The sequence below is a fragment of the Larimichthys crocea genome, chromosome XV (genome assembly GCF_000972845.2).
Source record: "Larimichthys crocea isolate SSNF chromosome XV, L_crocea_2.0, whole genome shotgun sequence".
Classification (NCBI taxonomy): Eukaryota; Metazoa; Chordata; class Actinopteri; family Sciaenidae; genus Larimichthys; species Larimichthys crocea.
Genome location: NC_040025.1, coordinates 20,122,096 through 20,141,897, shown reverse-complemented (window position 1 = coordinate 20,141,897; position 19,802 = coordinate 20,122,096). Strand labels below are relative to the sequence as shown.

Below are 19,802 nucleotides of genomic sequence, written 5' to 3'. Positions count from 1 at the left end.
GCCACTCATATTTTGTCAGTGCACGTAAGCTTATGCATTGCTAGTAACAAATATTTTAAAATATATTTTTGACTCATTTTGTATGTGAAGGGATACATGCTATATCTGTCTAGCCAGTGCTTCTCCAGAGGTTTTTAATGAGAGGAAGAAGGGAATAGGCGACATGTGCTCTCTTGAGGGAGACAGATTAGGTTTCTTGCCAAAACAGCTCCTGGACAACTGACACTTAACAGAAAATTTACTGTATTCCTCTCTAACACAAATTAAGCAGGAGAGGTATATTTATGCTGTAGCATTTTGTCTACACGTCCTTTTGTTATTATATCCACTTTTTGGCCAATTTATAGATACAGATAGATACTAAAAAGGTCTCAAATATAGCTCAGCGATACTTTTAGATGCAAATATTTCAGCAGGGTAGCGCAGTCTTTCGTCAAGTTTGAGCACACAAGTAACTGCCAGTCACATTTTTAGATGTACGTGTGCCGTGGCAAACCTTGAAAAGTGCCACCCCACCAGAGGACACAAACACATCCAGCAAATCGCTCGACTGTAACAATTACTTGGAGGTGACAAAATAGAAATCCCGTTGCCTGAAATAGCCCTAGATGACAAATAGACCGAGCAACGTGAAAAGCAATCTTTTGCAATCAGCAAAGAATTGATTTCCCCCCATTCAACCTCAGTGTATTTAAATGATGACCGTGTGAGACAGTGCTCTCTCTAGTTTATATGATCCAGGTGCAGATCTGCCATTTTGTGGCATTTACAGCATTTTGCCATAGTTGAGGTATGGTGTAGTTTTACAAAGGTTCTTTCAGTCAGACATGTTTCTTTATTCGTCTCCTCCATATAAAATATAACTCCACTGTCAGACCTCTCATTAGTATCCATTTGTATTGTTTCATGCAACATGCTGTGAGTTCACACAAGATGAGTGGTGTGAGTTGGCGGTACTCAATGTACTATAATTACTATTAGGAGCCCACATTTATCCTAGTCCTTGTTGTCTATTTGGACATTTATTAAAGGTTTTGAAACATTCCTGTATCTGCACAGTTTGCGTTAAAGTCCTAGCAGATGTAGTGGTGTAACTTTTAAGATCTACAAGTATTAGTCCACCAGTTTGACTCTACAGATGTTACACAGCTGAGAAAAAAGCCTAGGCTCTTTTCACTCAAAAGCCTGACAGCAGCTGGACTTACTAACAATAAAATCTGTGGTTCTGCTTCCAGGTTGAGTAACACCAAAAAACAGGCGGTGCACACAGTGATGGGCATCTGGATGGTCTCCTTCATCCTGTCTACGCTTCCAGCAGTGGGCTGGCACGACACCACTGATCGCTTCTACACCTCTGACTGCAGATTCATTGTGACTGAAATTGGTCTGGGCTTCGGTGTGTGCTTTCTGCTGCTGATCGGTGGCAGCGTGGCTATGGGTGTGATCTGCATCGGCATCGCTCTCTTCCAGACCTTCTCCATTCAGGCAGGCCACAATGCCGATAAGAACAAGTTCAATGTCCCCACCATAGTGGTGGAAGATGCCCAGGGGAAGCGGAGATCATCCATTGATGGATCGGAGCCTCTCAAGACATCACTGCAGATCACTTACCTGATCAGTGGTATCGTCTTCATCTACGACTTCCTAACAGGCTTCCCCATTCTGGTGAGTTCACTGCATTAACATGGTTATAGTTAATGGTTGAGCTGGTTGAAGAACATTTAAAAGGTATGGTTGATAATTTAAAAAAAATCCAAATTAAGTTTATTACCAAGCGTTAAATGCAGATGTTAAACTTCTGGATCAGTTGTAGCTGAGTGTCTGTGATTTCAGTTTGTATGGTTCAAAATTGTGCTTTTAATGTCTCATCATGACATTTGATTCATAGAGCCAAGCATATGCTTTTCTAAAACACTAATCTAAGTGATCTTTCAACTTTGGAAGTATTTCCAGAAATCTCAAAAGACTCTGACACTGATTCATTTGGCAACTTTATCCAAATGTCATGGCTAGTTTCATTTGATGCAAGAAAAACATAAATGCATTATTGTATATGCAAATACAGTATAAAATAATGAAAAGAACATTATCATAAATAAAAGTTCCAGATAGTAAATCTTTCAGTTTTTATGATGCGTTGAAGAATAAGACAATTAGCCTTAGAGAGGCATTTAAACAAAATGTCCTGATCACTTTACAGTGTAGCTTTAAATAATCATCATAAATAATAATTCACATATACATGTACACATATACACTAGCATTACATTAACATTAGCACAGCTTATGTTGATTATGGCTTATTGCTTTTCACAGTAAGAACTTGTATGTACAGCTTTTTAGATGTGCGTGTGGAGTAAATTCATGACTCCCTCTCCCTCTTGTAACATACAGTGAGGTCAGGCTCAGGAAAGTCTTTGTTGTCACCTCGTCACTCAGACCTCTCAGAGTAAGGGAGGTTAATTGAGTCGGCACTGGAGAGAGAAACATTGTACAGGGTTAGTTGGGGTACAAATTAAAAATTAAGGTAAAAAGAATGGTTTGAGGGTGGAGTTTATCCACTGCAGCTCCTGTAGTCATGCCGTGCTGTTTTATTATTTACATGAACTTAAATATTTCTGCTCATCTGGGGCTGTAAGTAGGTCAAGCTTAATGTGTAGAGTATGGATGGTGTGTATGTCTGTATATACAGTCTATAGCGACCATTGGAGGAAAGGTTAGCAATGCCAATTGTATTCTGTCTATAATATTATAACAACAAGAATACTGCATGTTGGCCAACGCAACTGGAAAAAGCTCCAGCAGTCTCATTTGTAGGTCACAGACCCGATCTATTGTCCGGGTTACAGGTTACGTTAAACACTGGAATCATCTTCCCGCTGTTGTCTTTCACGGAAATCAACGCTCTGAAAACAGAGTGTAACTCGTCTCCACTTCCTGGAAACTGATCCTTCAGGTGCATTATCAGTGTGTGAAGGAGCAAGCTCTGTTTCAATGTGTTGCCATTTGGTTTGCAAATTCCACCCTCAGGTTCTCATCCATTTTTTAACAAGTCAATTCATTGGTTTTCTGTGCAGACCTAAGAGCCTCTAGAAAGCTCAAGGCTTATTACTTGTGATGCAGTCAAACCAGCCACCCTGTCATCTTAAAAGCAAGTCACCATGGTTTGTCATCCTTTGACAAGTACCCTCCGCTTATGTTTAAGACACCTGTCTGAACCATTTAAAAGTGTCTTTTTTTAATGGTAGATCTTTTGGTAAATGGTGTTTGACTGTGGTATCACTGTATTACTGCTAAGTGGGAGAACATAATGTGGGCCTCAGTGTCAGTTTATATATAATAGATTGTCTCAGTTCTGGTATCATTTGTACAAGCCATCTGTTATCGTAATTTTTACGTTAGACAAACCTTTTTTAATTAAGTGTTGTACACCTGAGGCAAGCCAAGCTGAAACTTCTGTACAAAGCACCACTGTCTGCACAAAGCCTTAATGCTGAAATCTGAAGCACACAGCAAGATAAATAGTACTTTGCTGCATCATCATGGGAGAAATATGCTAAATGTTCTCAATTGCATAGTTGTCATTTATTGCTTCATTTCCAGCAATGACTTTGCAGACACACCACTCATCCTGATATTTTAGGAACCAATCACAAACCCCCAAGCAATGTGGCCTTTTTAGTGATGATAATAACGAAGAATAGAATCTTTTTTAAAATTAAATTTCACAATGTTGTTTCTGTGCTCAGCAATTGTGTTGTGACTCAACATCATTTCATTCATATTGTTATATTGTTATATATATTAGTTATTATATTATATTATATTATTATATTATATTATATTAATATTATATTTAATATTATATTATATTAAAATAAAGCGTAACATTTCCCGTTTAAAAGCCTCAAGCTCGGGGTGTTGTTTAGCTCAGTTGGTAGAGCATCCGCCCCGTCTACGAAAGGCTCAGTCCTTGCCGCAGCGGGCCAGGGTTCGAATCCAACCTGTGGCCATTTGCTGCATGTCATTCCCTGTCTCTCTTTCCCCACTTTCCTGACACTCTTCGGCTGTCTCTGTACAATAAAAAGCTTGAAAAGGCCAAAAAATATATCTTTAAAAAAAGGGCCTCAAGCTCAAAAAATCTTTCTGTCATTATATTCCTGATATGTTAATTCTCTCCAAGAAAATATTTCAATAGGTGACGCAATAGCAACTTGCAGGTATTGGCTTTTAAATTGATCTTAAATTATGCCTTAAAGGGATGCTTCCTGTTTTCTGAATTATTCAAATCTGGTGCCTTTTGGTAATATCTGTCTCTTTCTTTCCAAAAGCACTCAACAAATTTAGCACTGTTTGCGTTTATTTACTTCTTCCTAATGTTACCATGAATTAAAAGATTTTTTTACTCATTACAAAATACTGCCTTTATTAAATCAGTTCTTTCACTACAACATGGAGCATGTAGGGTCCTCACTGAGGAGGTCACCAAAATATGAAAAAAGATATAGAGAGTGAATGAACTCTATTATTAAATCCTTGTGGGTAACAGCAATTACTCAACACTGATCTCACAGCGCTCAGGCACCACAGCTGCTGTTTGTTATTCAAAAAGAGTCCAATCACTGGAAAATGCCTCTTATGAATTAGTGAAATTCAGTGCAAGATGAAACATGAATAGTAGAAATGCCACCATTTCTTTGTTTAATGCTTCTGTCGTTGTTGTGCCCTGATTAATTAGGGTGTGTGCTATATTTTTACTTGTAAGGTTTAACAACATCACTGCTCCATACTCCATATGAGATGAATTCAGATGAATTCAGGATCAGGAGATAAAACTGCATTCTAGTTGGTTTCTGTATGTGTGTACATAACAGAGGGTAGTGTAGTACTAATGAAAAATGGTATTTCCAGTGCAGTGGCAAAAACAACAAATAGTGCTAGCCTTCTTTATTACCTGATGTAATGAGCTATTTAAATGCATGAAAAGCTGTAACACACACACACGCGCATATATATATATATATAGCTGGATCAGCTGGATAGTACAGTGGTTATACTCACTGACTACGACACGGGAGAATCCCGGTCGGGACAAACATCAACAACAACAAAAAAAAGAACATCATCCAGTAAGAGTCCTTAGGCAAGATTTCAGACGTCGCTCGGGTCAACAAGGTCTGCGTCAGTTGCTAGGATGAGAAATGGGCTACTGGAACAAAACACCAATGGACGAGGGCAGAAAATACAGAGTTGCTGGAATGCTACCTATACAAGCAATCCCAGAGAGAGGGGATACATACTTCGAAACCCACAATCAAGGCTAATAAAGAAACAGCTATTAGCCCAGTGTTCCAACATCCATAATCGAAATCTACTATCACAACTAGAGATTAATGAAATACAACAACGATGCTACGGCAAGGGGGAGCCAGGACGACAGCGGTCAGCGGGGAGATGTTATCATCATCCCCACAACCAGAGATTGGGTACCAAGCCCCAACAGCTACCAACAGCCTCAACACAAGAGCTGCTGACCTGTGAAGGAAGATCGTGACCCAACTGGAAACCTGGAGCCCCCGATGAATACCGAAGCTGAGTTGCCAAGTACCTTCATAAGATCTATTAATGGATGTGAATGCTGCTCTGAAGAACCATCACTGAGACCAACAAGCTGATACACAGTACAGCAACAGTAATCATGGAGATGCTTGGATACAAGGTGGGCTTGGGACATAACAAACAGTACCCACCATGGAAGAGATGATTAGAGGCCAAGATAAAGGCAGCACGGAGAGACGTTAGCCAGCTAGCTGAACTGCAGAAAGGAAACATGGTGAATAAAGGGGCACCCAGGAAGTACAACTCACTCTCCATACCAGAGGCACTTGAAACTGCCAAACAGCGACTAACAGCTCTGGCCACCCGGTTGAAGAGATACATCAAGGAGGGAGAGGCCAGGAAAATAAACAAGTTGTTCTCCCAACCTTCCAGAACAAGAACCAGTACCTGTCTCAATGTCAGACATCCAAGAAAGAGTGTCAAAGATGAAGAGCTGGACAGCACCAGGCCCCGACATGATCCATACGTACTGGCTGAAGAAGCTAACTGCACTCCATGAACGCCTAGCAGCACAGATGAACCAGCTGCTCAGGGATGGGACCCACCCAGAGTGGCTAACCCAAGGCAGGACAGTCCTAATCATGAAGGACCCCCAGAAGGGACCCATCCCATCCAACTACCGGCCAATCACCTGTCTGTGCACAACATGGAAGGCCCTGTCAGGCATCATTGCGGCAAAAATAAGTAAGCATGTGGCTCAATACATGAGCGAGGCACAGAAAGGAATTGGCAGTAACACCAGGGGAGCCAAGCACCAGCTACTGGTTGATAGAACAGTCACCCGAGACTGTAAGAAGAGACAGACCAACCTGTGCACTGCCTGGATTGACTACAAGAAAGCCTACGACTCAATGCCGCACACATGGATACTGGAATGTCTGGAACTGTATAAGATCAACAGGAACCTAAGGACCTTCATCCAGAACTCAATGGAAATGTGGAAGACAACCCTAGAGGCCAATTCAAAGCCCATTGCCCAAGTCAACATCAAGTGCGGCATATACCAAGGAGATGCGCTATCACCACTGCTGTTCTGCATAGGCCTGAACCCCCTCAGTCAGATCATCACAAAGAGCAGGTACGGGTACCGATTCCGTAGTGGGGCAACAATCAGCCACCTGCTCTACATGGATGACATCAAGCTGTATGCCAGGAACGAGCGAGAAATAGACTCACTGATCCACACCACCAGGATCTACAGCTATGACATAGGGATGTCATTCGGATTGGACTGGCCGGATGGTCTCAAAGAGAGGCAAGATGATCCGGACTGAGGGGATTGACCTACCAGAGGGCAACATAGGTGATATCCAAGACAGCTACAAGTACCTTGGCATCCCACAGGCTAATGGAAACCATGAAGAGGCCACAAGGAAGTCAACCACAGCCAAATACCTCCAGAGAGTAAGGCAGGTCCTGAAAAGTCAGTTTAATGGTAAGAGCAAGGTCCAAGCCATCAACATGTACGCACTACCAGTCATCAGATACCCCGCTGGCATCATAAACTAAGCCAAAGGAGGAGATAGAAGCCACAGATATCAAGACTAGAAAGCTCCTCACCATGCATGGAGGGTTACACCCCAAGTCCAGCACCCTGAGGCTACACACTAAGCGGAAACAGGGAGGCCGAGGGCTAGTGAGCGTCAAGGCCACGGTCCAGGATGAAACATTGAAAATACGAGAATACATCAGAAAGATGGCCCCGAAGGATGAACTGCTAAGTGAATGTCTCAGGCAACAGAATCCTGATGAGGGTGCAGAGGAAGAGGAACAGACAACCTGGAGGGACAAACCCCTACATGGCATGTACCACCGTCAGATAGAGGAAGTGGCTGATATCAAGAAATCCTACCAGTGGCTGGATAATGCAGGACTGACAGACAGCACAGAGGCACTAATCATGGCAGCACAAGAACAGGCCATAAGCACAAGAGCCATAGAGGCAGAATGTGTAAAGAAGCCCCTGAGACAGTCCAGCACATAGTAGCAGGGTGTAAGATGCTAGCTGGATCAGCGCACATGGAGAGGCACAACTAAGTGGCTGGGATAGTATACAGGAACATCTGCAACCAGTATGGAATAGAAGTACCTAAATCCCGATGGGCCATACCACAGAAGGTGGCTGAGAACAACAGGGCCAAGGTTCTGTGGGACTTCAGCTTCCAGACTGACAAACAGGTCCTGGCTAACCAACCAGACATAGTGGTGGTGGACAAAGAGCAGAAGAGGGTAGTGGTGATAGATGTGGCAATCCCAGCTGACGCCAACATCAGAAAGAAGGAACATGAGAAACTTGAGAAGTATCAAGGGTTGAAAGAGCAGCTGGAACGGATGTGGAAGGTCAAGGGTTGCGTGGTCCCCGTGGTAGTGGGGGCACTTGGGGCAGTAACCCCCAAACTGGGAGAGTGGCTCCAGCAAATCCCAGGAACATCTGAAGCCTCAGTCCAAAAGAGTGCAGTCCTAGGAACATCGAAGATACTGCGCAGAACCCTCAAACTCCCAGGCCTCTGGTAGAGGATATATATATACTGGTAGAGGATATATATATATATATATAAAAACAAAAGTAGATTTGTTCACAGAAGCATATACTCAAGACCTGGCCAATGACTTAATATCCTACTCATACCCAAGTGAAACTGCATGACGACGTTGACGACATTTTAAAAAAGCAGTGCCCACCATGTATTTGTTATCTAAGAAATTGCAATTATACAACACCAATACTCATTATGTAACTGCTAATAACAGCAGTACTTACATCATTACCTCCTCATGCAAGTCATTTAATGTGACTTTGCTAAAGATCCTGTTATCAGTTTTATGGGCTGTAAAAGTTCATATGTAGAGTTTAAAACACAGTATGGTACACTGATAAGGACTACATTACATATAAGCTTTCTAAGCAACAAAATAATCACCAGAAGCATAATGAGTTGTAAAGCGTTATGACATTTTCTGATGCCAGAATGAATGTTTTAACTCTTATGTTAAGTCTGCATTGAAATATTCTGCTCTCTAGCTGAAATCATCACATAATGTTAACTTGTTCTGAGAGAAGAGAAAGCTGTGTTTACCTTCAATGTCTTATATCTCCTCTGGTCTTGATTTGCCTGGCAGTTCTCAGATTATTTCAGCTTAATAGAAAGGCTAAGAACACTGTCAGAGTTCCTAGGTGTGACCAGATGAGGTGAGATAATGAGTTTGAGTTAATCAATCTGATCAGTGTCTTGGTCCAGTGTATTAGAGGTGAGGATTAGACACTGAACCTGTCAACTTAAATGATCAGATAATGCCATATATTAGCTCTAATGCTAAAAGGGTTCATGGCCAAAATGAAGTAATCTTTCCTACAATAAGGCGCAGTTCAGTTGCGATGAAAATTAATAAATAATTAGATGCATCTGGAATTCGTAATGGATGTCCTAAGTAGCAACCTATACATAAAGCTTTCAGCTGTGTTCTTGTTTTTCACCACTATTCCCTGAACTCTATGAATGGGACGTGGATTTGCTTTTAGATACACAATGTAAAATACATAATTCCTTATATTTGGTTCATATTGTATATTTTGATTGGTAGTCTGCACAGGGCGTCACTTCACGTAATCAGTGACGGAGTACAGCCATGCGAATATACATACGGTATCTCTTTTTTATCATACTTTAAACTTGGCTCTTGGAGTTGGGGCTGAAATTATTAAGCGATTATTTAGGCAAATCGATTAAAATAAAAAAATATTTACAGGCTATTATGTTATGATAATCGATTAATTGCTAAAATATTTCCAGCATGCTTCGCATTTGTGAGGTTTTGCTGCTTTTCTCTTTTAATCAATTATAAATTGATTGGCTGAGAATAATAAACATATACATTGATAATGAAAAAAAATATTAGTTGCAGAACTAGTTAATATGTACAGCAGTATACAGGCCGCTTGTAGAATTGCTTAGTGCCAGATTTTTTGCCTCTACATAGTCACATTTATTAATACAGAACTGAATCTCAGGCATAATTCTCAGTATTTTATACTCTCGATGAACACTGTTTACCTTTGTGCTGAGTGCACGCTCAGAGCACTATAGCTTGACTATTATAAAACACAGGAGGTGATATAAGATAAGTATCTCTTAAAGGTTTTAACAGAGATGCATCTTATGGCACATCTTTCACTGAATTTAGGCCAACAACTACACATAAAGTTCACAACAGCTTCTGTAAAGCAGGTTTAGTTTATTTGTATGTGGAAGTTTTGCAGGGTTTAATTTTGTTTAGCTCATGTTTCATATTATCACTGAGTACAAATACGTTAGCAGGAGGCACACAATTTGCTTATTCGACCTAATGATAAATCCTCAATGTCCTCAAGTCACCACTGCATCATAGTTCATTACTGTTTTACTGATTAGTATACACATTTACACCTGGAACCCCAGTACAACCACAGTAGTGACTGTTGCCAACAGTTCTCTAATTTATTTGTATTGAATTACAAACTACTTAACAAGGTGGAACAGGTGATTTCGTCATGACATGATCCATTTCAGTGATATGGGAATGTTTATTATTAACTTTTAATTTTTAAAACTTTACACCTGTTTAAGTGCATCAGTATTTGTATTATCTGTGTTCCAGACAAACTGAGTAGTGTAATAATGTCTGATTATGTTTTTTTCTAATCCTTTGCTGACCTTGGCCAGGTGGTGAGCTTTGCCAGTCTGAAGTTTGCCCGCTCCTATGACTGGATGGTGCTGTGTGTGCTGTGGTGCTCCATTGCTCAGTCCATCCTGTTGCCCATGTTCCTCTGGGCTTGTGACCGCTATCGGGCTGATATCCGCATGGTGTGGGAGAAGTGTGTCGCCATCATGTCCAACGATGACGTGGACGAGGGTAAGCAACATTCAGGTGTTTCTCTCCGGTCCTGCCTCCATTTTTCCCCTCCTCTTAACCTGATAATGTGAATATGGATGATGATTCCTATAACCTAAGACAGCTCAGTGTGGACTAGTAAAATCAAATTTGCAAAGAAGGATTTAAAGGTAATTTTGTATATTTTTTGCAGAGTCGCTTTAAAGTGCAGATAATTTGCCTGTGCTTACAAATTCCAAGTGACAGTTAAAATCTCAGCATGTCTGGCTGAATTCAGAGTTTTGATACACAAGTGTCCTGGACTGTCTTTGGCCATAGGAATTACAGTGACAAAAAAAAATAGCATTCAGCAACCTAAATTGTTTTGTCTCTGGACCTAGACAATAATTGTACTGGGGAAATTAAGGGCAGCAATATTGCAGGTAGGGAAAAGAGGTTAGTATGACGCTAAAAGAAATCTCTAATTTATGGCCTGTTTTATAGAGATCTCCACCTCTGGTCCTTGAGGTACATGGTATCTCTCTCCTTCTGTAATTTACTATCCGCAGAAAAGAATTTATCACATGACCAGCCATAATTCAGAATACCAATTTGTTATTAAACTAGGACTCAGAATCCAGCGGTCATGGTGATAACAAACATAAAAAAGTAAAATCACCAGATCTACATAAAAGCCAGTTATCAAAGATTTCTGACAAGAAAAGCAAGCTTTTCTGAATGAGAGAAAAGGTAATATACAGTACTATACCTTTTCTCTACAGATGTCTCAAACACTTTACGAACTGACTATACGAACATAAATGTATGTCAGCTGCATTGTTACATCTCTGTAACCATTTACAACAAAGCACATTATACACAGCTTGTGCAGTTTGGACAAAGTTGTTCTTCAGACTACTGAGAAGTGGTTTGAGGGAGTTTCTGTGAATATTTTGACACCAGCCACCTTTTAGCATTTCATTCCCAGATAATAGATTTAGTAAAATGCCTTTTACTTGTGACAGTTGACTGTAAGCTAACATTTTTCAAGAACCACAAGTTTTCTTGTCATAAGTGTGCCTCCGCAAGATGTCAGAATTGCTGTGACAAGAGATATTGGAAATTGAAGGACGATAATATATTCTGATTTTTACCTGACGCAGGCAAATTGCTCCTTAACTCTGAAGCACCCATGATTACTGCAGCTTTACATCCTCGCCCCCTGTGACTGCTTTGCTTTGTGTTATAAATATTAAACAGTGCAATTACAGATTATCTTTGATCTGAACTGGCTTTAAAGTATAAACCTAGAAAATTGTTACAAATCTGGAATTGATCATCTTTAAAATTTGTCTTTTTTTAAGTGATTGACTGTATTTATCCCTTTTTAGGGGAATATGGGCAACTTTCTCCCCGTGGGTTATCCTTGCCCATGGCTCAAAGTGACATATGATAATAATCTTTAATAACAACAAAAAAAAAAAGGCAGAAATCACAGAATTTATTACACTTGCTGCCTATTTAATGGGACATTTTTAACATTTGTGTACTGGGTGGTTAAGGCCTTTTTACAATAGCAATCATGATTTTTGCTCTTTGTTGGTGTCAAATAAAGACTAATACATATTATTTTGTATCTTTTGAATGATCATTATTACTTAGATTTGATTTAGTTGTAGTTTGAGGTCAGAAATCAGTGGTCAAATGTTATCATGTGACCTATCATGTGACCTTTGTTGTCAGGAGATGAAACTGAAGTGACAAGTGTCTGTGTAACATAACTTTCTATACTGAAAAATATTTTTCTGTGTTTCTGTACGTGGTCTGTGCTTTATAAAATGCTTTACTCTACCCTGCTATGAGATTGATGTCAGTCCAAAAAAGAATATTGCTGGACAAAGGACATATTTACCTTGCAGCACTTTTTTTTTACTCTTTCTTTTTCACTTCAATGCATTTAATCTGGGAAATCTTCCTCTAGAGTCCCCTGGCACAAGAGGACAATAAAACAAATGGTTCTACATTTATTTGTTAGGATCCAGAGTGAAACTTGAAGGTTGGCAGTAAAGCTGAAAAGCACTTTCATGTCATTATGATGGTCATATTTCCCTCAAGTCACAAAGGGATACACCAAGTTTTTTTTTTTCTGGAAACACAACTAAATTAGATATAAAATGATGTGATTATGCACATGTTTACTTTTATTTTCTTTCTTTTGTTTGTTTGTATGTTTTTATTTTATTTTTATTTGTGTGATATTGACTCACACCTACTGGTCAGATAATAGTGACTTAAAGCAAAATGCAGTATATTTTAGGGTCTAGTAAGTCTGTTAAACTATATAATATCTGACTAATAGATAAAAGAGAAAAGAAAGTGGTCCAAGACTTGTGTCTTCCATCACAGAAATATAAATATATTCCATGGGGGCTGAAAATGAAACATTTCACAAAGGAATCACAGACACTTCAGCAAAATTTGGTTTCAAAATTAGGTCACATGATAATCATAGTAAGGCTCGAGTACCGGGTACATGAGCAGATCTCCACGATAAATGAAAACTGATGACAGTACGTATGAACCATCTGTCTTTTTTCTATTGGCACTGTTTAAACTCAACCCGATCTGAACCCCTTCTCTCCTGTTTCTAACCCTCCAAACCTTTTGATCCTCTTCCTTTTGACACCCTCCCTGATAACTGCACGTTGTCCAGCAGGAGCCATAAAACAACACAAGGCAGTCTATATTCTGTGTGATAATTAACACTGCCAGTTCTCTGCTTTTTTCCAGAGGGCTTGCCATGTATAACTCATCACAGTTGTATGTATGAGGATTGTTTCCTGTTTTTCCAAAGCTACTGACTTGCATGCCAAGCTGCCTGTGCAAATAGCTACTTTCATCTTTCATCTTTTTGGCCAACATTTTCCTCAAGATCAGCATTTTACACCCATCTCCAATTGATCTTTAATGAACATGAATGCAGTAATTAGGAAAATAAACTCGGTAGATGGGTATTTATACACTAAGAAAATTTGACATTGTATGATTTTGTTGTTCAGAATGTAAGCCCTTACCTTCAAAGGTTTCCTACGCAACTATTTGGCATGTTTTCTCAATTTTTTATCGCCATACTTAACATTTAGATTGAATTATTGGTCATTTTTGTAGCAACAGATATTTTTTTATCTAAACCTCATATTCCTGAGCAGACCCGTAGGAAAAGTCAACAAATCAGAGAACAATTGAACTTGTCTCTCTTATCTATTCGTCTGTCTGTCTGTCTGTCTTGTGTATTGAGTTCGTTGCTCTCTAATCCTGACGCTCGTGCTTTTCTGCACTTTGCAGAAAACAGCCAAGATGGAGGAATTCATGCCGACTTAATATATGACAGACCATATGACTATAGCTCGGCGCCTGAAATCGTGACGGTAGACCGTAATGCCAAGTATGAGTTCTCAACCTTAGAAAGGGGGGTTCTGCAAGGGTATCCATTGAGGGAACAACAGGAAGATAAAATGCAGTATTTGCAGGTATATTTTCATTGATTTTCTTCATTTCTTTTACTTGATCAGTTCAACTATTTCTAAATGACATTTAATTGCTTATGTGCATGGTGAAATGGCCTTTTGGGCCCTACAATATCATACTTGAAATTTCTAGAATCATCACAACATTTTGTGAAGCTATCTCTCCAGATATGCCACAGATTTTTTGTCTTCTTTATGTGAATAAAAAATAAAAAATAAAAACTCTTGCTGACTAATGTTTGGTAAATATGACCATCAGCAGTCCCATCAACATATTAGATGTGCTTTATTTATTGACTAGTATGTCCTAGCCATGCCAATTGACTACATTTTTATTTTGTAAGAGGGTAAGAGTTTAGTAACTGACTTACCTTCTACATTTCAGGAATCCCTCAAGGTTTCAGGAAAGCACTTTAAACATCTGCTCATGTTCTACCCAAAGCATTGTGTCCATTGTATCCAGCATCCATCCCAGTCAGATGCAGAGCTGTGAAATGCTCCTTTTCAGCCTGCATTAATACCAAAACTTGCTCTAACATGCAGTCTTCTAGGACAATTCAACATATCCTCATTTCTGCTTTTTTTTCCTAATACTGACTTTGTAAAGCACTAATTCTGGCCCAGAATCAGATATTGGACCAATATTGATCAAATCTATTGCTTAAAGCAGCAATGACAATAAAAATCTTGCTTGACTTGGCCTGGAAGACTGTGGTGAGGATATGTAAGTTTAGAATCAACCGATGCAACCTGCACAATATTAATTTTTACAAAGCATCTTAACACTGTGTCATCTTTGTCAGAAACAGCTTAACAAGGGCTTCATCACAGTATGCAGCCTAAGCAGTTTACATTTACTATTGCAATAATTTGCATATAACTAAAAAAACAAAACAAAACCCAGATATCTGATACTATAATTTACTTCCAGGATTGGCTCTCTATTCAGTTTGATTCTTGAAGAAGCCTTGAAACAGAGATGTATACAGTAGCTATCACCTCATTGGATCGAACCATTACTCCATCCATTGTTTTTGTGTCCGATGCACCTCTTCACATGACAGTAGATTCATTTGACTGTAAAATAATCTCTAGGTGTTACCACTAGCTGTATATATATATTTGTGTGTGATGCTGAAACAAATATGGTGCATTTTTTTAATTTTTATTTCAGTTACAGGAAGACTGGCTGAACTGTGATACAGTCACACTATTTTTGTTGCTCCTCGAAGGGTTAAGACCCAATTAGACCACAAAACAACAAAACCCTTCAAATCATTATGAAATAGCACCTCCATTTGAGAATTGCTGTGGCACTTCTCAAGTGGTTTGATTGCAGAATAAAGCCTCTTTGGCTTTATTGGCTTGTTGTGTGTGTGAGTGTGAGTGTGTGAGTGTGTGTGAGTGTGTGTGGGTGTGTGTGGGTGTGTGGTTTGCGGTGTGTGTGTGTGTGCGGTGTATGTGTTTGCTTCTGTGTGTTTGTCTCTCTCTCTCCACATCCTGCCAAGTCTGTCTTGCATCTTAATTCATTCTAATGCTTGTGCTGCCCTCTGCTGTTCAACTCTCTCACTTAACCCACTCAGTGCTACTGTATCGTCTGCTGTCTCATTTCTCTGCATTTACTAAAACCCACCACAGGGGGGCAGACTGATATCAATCTTGTGGCTCTTGACGTCACCTTGACAAACCCTCTCTCTCTTGCATAGTTGTCAGAACAGAATGGAATGTGAGTATAACATGTAGGGAACTATCCACCTTTTCAATTTTCATCTCCAAATAATGGAGATGAAAAATATAAATTATAAACCTGTTGATGTATGTTAGAATGTTTAAAAGTTCGTGTCTGAGGGATTACTTAAAAAGTTAATTAACAATTTATATGTGTGACATGTAGGATTTTACACAAACACAACAGCTGAAATCAGCATACCAAAAATGGATTAAATCTGACCTAATTCACTGACCTATACAGAAAGCAGTTTATTGGGACTGCTGCAATGCAAAACAGTGTGAATACTAAACTTGAAGTGTATCACAGTGGCATTGTCAGCCACATAACCTTGAAGAATCCTACATGTAAAATCCTTTGTGATAGTGTAGAGTCATTAAAATCTATAGTCATGTTACTTATTTGATGTGCAGTGCCACAATGCTTACTGATTTGGTGCTACAAGTGAATGAATATCAGAGTTATTGAGAGACTGAAGGGTTTGGTCTGTGTGTTGCGTCCAGGTGCCCCCTACAAGAAGATACTCCCACGACGAAACCGACATGTGGACCAGCGACCGGATCCCCTCATACCTTCACCGATGGGGCTCCACCGAGGACATGATAGTGAGTGCCCACTACAGCTCCACCTTGCCGCGCCACGAGAGGCGCAGGAGCAGCCTGGTCTCCTACCACGAGGAGAGCCACCATCACCATCACCCACACCGCAAGCGGCGACGCTCTGAGGATAGTATGCACTCCCTCAAGCACCTGCCACGCGTGGTCTGTGGTGGAGAGCGCTATGAGGACGAACTGCGGTGTTTCAGCCGCGATGACGTGATTAACTTTATAGATGAGACGCCGCTGCCGAGCCCCAGGAAGAGCCCACAGCGCACGTCCACCATCTCACTCATCCCCAATGTGTATGAACAGCACACAGTCATCCTTCCTCACTTCCCGCTCACGGACTTTGAGCGTGAGCCTCAGGCCCTGAGACGGCTCTCGGAACACAAAAGGAGCAGTAGTCGGGGAAACTCGCCTGAGGGATCCCCCAAACCAGACAGACCTGCCGGAAAGAAGAGCCCCGGGGCTTGTGGTTCTGGTAAAGGATGCCGGGAGCACCCGCGAGATGGGAAACAGCAGTGTGAAGTGGGCTCACCTAGGTTCAGCCAGCAGACTCCAGGGCACTCTAGGCCCAGGACAGGTGGTGGAGGCAGGGCTGGTGCTAGTGCTGGTGCTGGAGCTGACTGGGGGCATCAGAAGCACCTGAGCAAGGCCGAGAGTAAGGGAAGCACAAACAGTTTTGTAAGCACACCCTCGGTATCATCCTCGGGATACATCACCTTTCACTCTGACTCCGTCGGCTCCACAACCTAAAAGGAAGTTTTCCTATGTTATTATCAACATTATTACTGAAATTCTTATCATAAATTGATGGATATTGGAAAGAGACATACTGGATTGTTGGCCTTTTTACTTGTGCTACTTTTCAGTTTTCCTATGTATGCCACCAATATCTGTTAAATGGCCAAATGCTAAATGGCCTTGGGAGCTTTGGACAGAATTTCTGAATGGGCGTTGTTTTCTTAATATATAGGCTGGAAAGTTTGGATGGTCCTGTTATTCAGCTTTCACATCACAAAATATCCACTGATGACACTTTTTTTCAACACTGGCACAAATAAACTGTTTTTAAATGGCGTGAACATTCCCACACCTTGTTTTTGCTGTTTGATGTTGTTTATTATGAAATGCTGAAAGAATTGGAGGGCATAGTTGTTAGGGTGTTCTTTCTTTCTTTCTTTCTTTCTTTCTTTCTTTCTTTCTTTCTTAATAACTTCAATTGTATTTTAGTTGGCCTATTATGGCTGTGTGTTTTGTTGCTTTCAAACCAAACTTTCCTGAATACTGCCTTGAGACAATTGACTTAAGGGTATGACGCATTATACATATTTAATTTATTTTGATAATGTACAACTTTTCTATTAACATTAATAACATTATTATTCCCAACACATGAAACGCTTTTTTTCACGCACCCTATGTTGAAGTAAACTGAGAGTGGTAATCCCAAACTCTGTAATGCCTAATACTTTTACAGTTACCGTGTGAGATATTGAGATATAACGTGAATACCCCTAAATTTAATGAAAATGTGTCAGATTGACACATTATGTATATATGAAGGATATTGGATTTATGGTTTTGGTGTTCTTTTTTGTTTAATGAGAACTATGCTTAGAACATTTCCTCCTAGTCCCATTATTCCAATGTTTGTGTTAACTTTGGGTATCATCAGTTGCACATCACATTGGATATTTCCAACATCAGACCAATACAACTGGAAATGGTGGTTTGTCCTCATTATCTGATCTCTGAGCATGTCAGTTTGATCTCACCTCTTATTTGTTTCAGTTATGTGTTAATCAGCACCAGTACGATTAGCCACCTAAAAGGGAACCTCTAAAAGTCGCCAAATGGTCCAAAAGTTGAATAAACAGCCTTCAGGCTGACCAGATGTAGCATAACCTAAATTCAATATGTAATCTCATAACATGCACTAAGACTGCTATTGGTCCTTGGGTGAGATTTTTCACGTGACACTTTTTTTAAATACTGGATTTATCCAAGCCCCATAAAGTAATATAAATGTAAGCATTCCCAGAGCCTCAGCAAGGAATGCTGAAGGAAAGATAAAGAGAAGATGTATTAATTTATTAAAATTATGTGATTACTTAACATTATGGCAAAGTATGATTATTTAACATCATGGCAAAGTATAAAAGTTTAAGGAAAGGCCCTGAAATTTTGAGAAGCTTACTTAGCACACTCTCAAAATGGACACTTAAACATCAATCAATCAATAATTTGGCCGACTTTACAAAGTCAAAGATTAAATTAACAAAGTGACAATTTGCTGACTAAAAGGAGTGAAAATGATTTTGCTGACAAATGATAGGAGAACCAACTTTGGATTTTGACCTCTCATGGATAGTAACTGCTAACATGAATGTATTTGCACTAATTAGGTGTAGGATTTCAAAGAAATTAAGACTATATGGACAAAATAAAATGAAAATATTTCTTTTGACAGCCTTATTAGTTGTGAAACTTTTTTTGCTGTTTCCATTAAGTAATATGATTGCATACACGTTTTCACTCAGTTGCAGCTATTTAAATGTTTAGTTTGATTTCTCATGCATTATTGTATCTCTCACTTGTCGCAGCCTTTTCAATTGGACAAATTACCTGAAATGTATCTTTCTTCTGAGGCATAACATCACATTCCCCTTTCAAACTTTGCTACGTCAAAGATTTTTGCATTTTGTTGTGCTTACAATATTAAAATATAATTTTGTAACATATTCAAAGATTTATGACTCAAACATGATGACAATGATGTAAAATGTTATGATTTTCTTGTTCAGATGATGACTTTGTTAAAAAGATTAAATTCACAAGATGATGCATCAGAGTGTGTTTTTAGCGTTTTGCAGCAAATGCACTTCATTTGTTATTATCTGTTATTGTTTCTCTTTGCTTTATCCTATTTTTTCCTCAGGCGTTTGAGTTTAACATGATGGACATAATGAGGTTACATTCTTCTGTTTGTTGCCACAAAAAAGTGAATCCAGGCAGGTCCCCAGAAGAAGACCAAGGTTTGGTATCTTCCACAATGGCCTCCCTCAGTTTTGAAATATCATCCTTTCAGTAGGATGTGAAATACTTCTATAATACTTGTTCATTTTGAACCACCATTTTTGTACAGTAGCCCAGAACAGACAAACCAGACACTGATCTAGATATTGCCTTTTGTTTTATTATGCATTTGGCAGCCAGAGTTTTTCTTACAGAGTATTCATTTGATTGCAATCTGCAGCTTCACTGCTAGGTGTCACTAAATCCTACACACTGGACCTTTTAAAATGATTGAGTTATTTATTCTTTTTTTAGAGAACTTACTCAGAGAGCACAAAAAGATACTTTAGTTTTGTGTGTAAATACACGTTGTCATGTTTAAACTAAGAACACAGTGTTGTCTTGTGATGCAGGTGGCTCTAATCAGCTCGTTTTGTTCTGCAGCCTCCTGTTAGAGCTTTG

The 19,802-nt window shown here is 39.6% G+C and overlaps 1 protein-coding gene across 2 annotated transcripts in view; it reads left to right on the top strand.

Moving 5' to 3' along the window:
* Positions 1–19,167, top strand: part of gpr153 (G protein-coupled receptor 153) — a 36,403-nt gene extending 17,236 nt beyond the window's left edge. The window contains exons 3-7 of one of the 2 annotated variants that reach the window (XM_019256625.2): positions 1,236–1,665; positions 10,320–10,509; positions 13,258–13,287; positions 15,701–15,720; positions 16,227–19,167. In XM_019256625.2, the coding sequence (XP_019112170.1) occupies positions 1,236–1,665; positions 10,320–10,509; positions 13,258–13,287; positions 15,701–15,720; positions 16,227–17,078 (1,522 nt within the window). In that variant the 3' untranslated portion in view covers positions 17,079–19,167. Of the gene's footprint in view, positions 1–1,235; positions 1,666–10,319; positions 10,510–13,257; positions 13,288–13,812; positions 13,998–15,700; positions 15,721–16,226 lie in introns of both variants that reach the window. The other variant, XM_010740293.3, reaches the window with a different exon arrangement.
* Positions 19,168–19,802: the final 635 nt, after the last annotated feature.